The following is a 3,804-nucleotide window of genomic DNA, read 5'->3' as shown; positions in this document are numbered from 1 at the left end:
AACTATGTAACAAATAAATCTTTAAAACTTGCCACTCTACATAGCTTGTGTCCAAACCTAAATTTAATGAAAGTTTGTAATATTTATACATTTGAATGATTATTCATTTAAATATATCTTTAAAGTTTTAAAAAAAAAAAATCATAAAATATCTTAAATCATTTAAATTTTAATATAAACTGATGTTTTTCCCAATTCATATAATAGTTTAAAAGCTCATGTACATCTACCAAGTTTAGATTTACCCTTAAACTTTCCATTCTAAAATCACTGAACTATCGTAAACAAACTTTATAAATAAAATTTTCTTTTGTTATTAGAAATAAAGTCCTTATTATCTAAAATAAAAGATAGAAATGAAGATACGTATAAAAAAGAAGATATAAATGGAGATAAAAGATATTAGAAAATGAGTGCAATAGATATAGTTTAGATTTAGGCCCATATAGCTAATAAAGCCATTGCCCCTGCTCCAAGAAATAGTGAAGCATATGACCACATTTGAAGACCAGCGTTTTCACGCATGCGTGGTGTGAGAAAATCTGCAGCCATGAGATCAACCAAGGCCATATATATGAGAATTCCTGAGGAAGCTGCATCAAACAATCCCTGCACCAACAAAGCTGTTTGGCTATTTTCATTGTAGGTAGAAGATATGGCAATGCCCACTGCTATTCCGGTTGGTGTTGTGAATGAAAATGCCAATGCCATAATACTTGCAACCTTCATCCTAAAACCGCCCTACATCTCAATTCTAACACATCAATTCACAATGTTCTCCATTTAAAGGAAAACTAGATTTGTAAAAGGAGAAAAATAAATGTACATTACCTGAGCTATACACGAGCCTAAACCCATGCCTTCAAAAAATTGATGAAATGTAAGAGCAACAACTAAAGGCCGTATGGTGCAGGGAACTTGGGATGCACCTAATGCTATCCCAATTATCACTGAATGTGCCACAATGCCCACCTCCAATACCTATGTTAAATACTGTGTTTTGTTAATTTTTTAGTGTTTAGAATCAATACTTCAATCATACTATAAGATTATATGTTAATTCTCTTTTCTTTAGAAGACATCATAAATTATAGAAAACAAAATTTTCTATAATTAACACTACATCTAATCATGTATTTCTAGATCAATACAAACACTATATCTAATCATGTATTTCTATATCAATACAAACACTACATCTAATCAATACAAACACTACATCTAATCATGTATTTCTATATCAATACAAACACTACATCTAATCATGTAGTTGTGTATGAAAACGAATTAAAATTCAAGTTAAAAATAGAGATGTCTCAAACAATGTCGGCAGAAAGTTTTAGTAAAAGATCACTTAGATTTTCAAACATGATGTTAAGAAAGTATTAGGATGTTAATAGACTTTTGAAAATTATTGCCATTTTAATAAAGGAATCAATTTTGGATGAGGTAAAGGTAATACTTGTTATGATAAAGGAAGAACTTAGACAATGTAAAAAGATTTTAAATAATTATAATTTGAATGGAGTTACTAAAAAATATCTTGGCTGTTATGAATGGTAGAGTTATTTCATAGCTGAAATGAAAAAATATCAAGGTAACTCTAGATTGATTGGATAAATGGTCAGAACTATTAGTGACTGATTGTAAAATTACTTTTAGTTACATTTTTTATCTGAATTTTAATTTTTTTTTTTGGTGTTAAAAAAAGATAATTTATATCTTTATCATCAATAAATGTCAGTTATATTGATCAAAATCTAACATTCTAATCAAACAATATAATTGAAGAGAATAAATTTAGAATGAAGAGAGAGAATGAAAATTCTTTTGATATTTTTGATCAGTTATATATGTTTCACATAGGACCAAATGTAAGACCTTCTAATTGGTATTGGAGAGTGCTACCAAGCAATATTTTGGCTCCTCTTTGAATAGTTCATCATTTTGTGTCTGATTTCCCATACCCCTCCTTAAGCCTCACTAAATGTACTTGGGACTCCTAACCTAATATGATATATTTTCTCCTCTCTAAAATCTCATGTACTTCGGACCTCTAACACTAGCCCATACCACATATTGAATTACAACTCCTATAAATCAGGTAGAACTCGCATCTAGAATACTTCATTTATTTGGAAAGTGGCATCACCTCTGTAACCAACCCCATGGTTGATTCAAATATTATAAATATTATTTATTTCCAATAGTTCTTACCAAAACAATTTCTGTTTTGTAGTGATTAGGATAAAGAATAGCTGTCAATCATACTTATTTCATTTAAATACCTAATCTGAATTTTTTTTCTACCACCTTTTTACAGCTATTAGCATTATAACATCTACTTAGAAAGATCCAGTTTTGACGTCTACCCCTCTGTATACGGCTCTTTCTATCATTGTTTCCTCATACTTACCTTCTAATCCAGAACTTTCTAAAAAGAAAAATCTATTCTCTACTAGGGAGAATATTAGCCCTCTCTACAGTGACAACATCTACTTTGGAAGGACAAGCTTCCTAGAGTAAGTAGGAAAAAAGAAAGCAAATTCTAATGGTTAACTTAACATAAAACTTTAAGAGTCTGTTTGGTTCGTGAAATTGTAAGATTTCTACAATTTTCGATTTAGCCAAATCAAAATTTTGCAAATCTTTATTCTTATGATTATGAAAAAGCCAACTCCCATAATCTTCCACAAACCAAATAAACCCTATATAATCCTCCAATAGAAAAAACAAGAATTAACCTGTGAAACCACGCGTTGGCGAAGTTTAGCATTGCCCTCCTCTAATTCTGCAAGGGTATGATGAACATGAGAATGAGCTGCTATATTTACAGCTACACCATTATTATCAGTGCTTGCCATCCTCTCGTAGAAAGCTGTGGCGGTGTAATCTATGACAGAAGTGAGCATGGCTGCCACCATTGACACAAATCCTGCAAAGGGAAATCTAGCCCATGGGTTCTCCTTCAGACAGTCGCTGGTTAGAGACTCAAAAGCATCCGGTAAAACATGGACAAATCCAGTGGCAAGAATAACTCCTGCTGCAAATGCCTTCACTATGAAGAATATGTCCTTGTCTGGTTTGAAAGGCTTAAAATTCTTGCCGATTATGGGGAAGCTCACTCCAAATGCACTGGCTACGAGAATAGAGACAATAGCACCAATTCTAAGCTTCAAGGCCAGCTCCTTGTCATAACACCCATCTTGGGCATCAGATGAGCAACTGTTTTCCACAGATGACATCATGTACAAACCCTTCAGTCTATATTTCTAGGGCATCAAACTGCCTCTCCTTAAAATTCATTGGCAGGAAGGTTTCTTATATGCTGTTTGGCCGGCTTCTAGTATTTGACAGCATGCGTATTGGCATCAATGACGACACTATGGTGCCATAAAATGCCATCAGTTAGCAACACTGACGCGGTTTCAGCGTTCTCAACGCACTTGGGATTTATATGACATCTTGGCATTCACATAAAAGACATCTTTGTATGGACAAGAGGCTATGTTGTTTTGCAAGTTCTTTATATTCATTGGTCTCCTCTATGTGAGGCGAGCATTTGGCATTCACATTTAAGACATTTGCGTATGGACAAAGGGCTACCTTATTTTGTAAGCTCTTTATATGATAATCATCGGCCTGCTACCTATGCGAGATACTTATTCGTTTGTTAGTCTTTGAGAAAAAATCCCTTTCATCGTACCTAGTGAGCCTTTTTTTAATTCACTACAAGGAAGTGGTTAGTTTCAATCAATCAATTACATTACAATAATTTAAAGTGCAATATAATAATAATAGTTT

At 32.8% G+C, this 3,804-nt stretch overlaps 1 protein-coding gene across 1 annotated transcript; it reads right to left on the bottom strand.

The window, feature by feature from the left end:
* Positions 1-279: 279 nt before the first annotated feature.
* LOC149569760 (zinc transporter 3-like) lies at positions 280-3,293 on the bottom strand. The gene is made up of 3 exons (XM_089817790.1): positions 2,745-3,293; positions 832-981; positions 280-741 (listed from the first exon to the last, which is right to left on the bottom strand). The coding sequence occupies exons 1-3, from the start codon at positions 3,246-3,248 to the stop codon at positions 436-438; spliced, it is 960 nt and encodes a 319-aa protein (XP_089673916.1). The 5' UTR covers positions 3,249-3,293; the 3' UTR covers positions 280-435.
* Between the last annotated feature and the right edge of the window lie 511 nt (positions 3,294-3,804).

This window comes from Cupressus sempervirens, chromosome 3 (genome assembly GCF_028749045.1).
Source record: "Cupressus sempervirens isolate cs-2001-9-10 chromosome 3, ASM2874904v1, whole genome shotgun sequence".
In the NCBI taxonomy this organism is placed as follows: Eukaryota; Viridiplantae; Streptophyta; class Pinopsida; order Cupressales; family Cupressaceae; genus Cupressus; species Cupressus sempervirens.
This window is presented reverse-complemented; position numbering and strand designations above follow the sequence as displayed.

Excerpts from the sequence above, each read along its gene's own strand:
- LOC149569760 (XM_089817790.1), bottom strand. The coding sequence starts at position 3,248 with ATGATGTCATCTGTGGAAAACAGTTGCTCATCTGATGCCCAAGATGGG. Across the intron at positions 982-2,744 it reads GCCAACGCGTGGTTTCACAG|GTATTGGAGGTGGGCATTGT; the intron begins GTTAATTCTTGT and ends TATTTAACATAG. Across the intron at positions 742-831 it reads TAGGCTCGTGTATAGCTCAG|GGCGGTTTTAGGATGAAGGT; the intron begins GTAATGTACATT and ends ATTGAGATGTAG.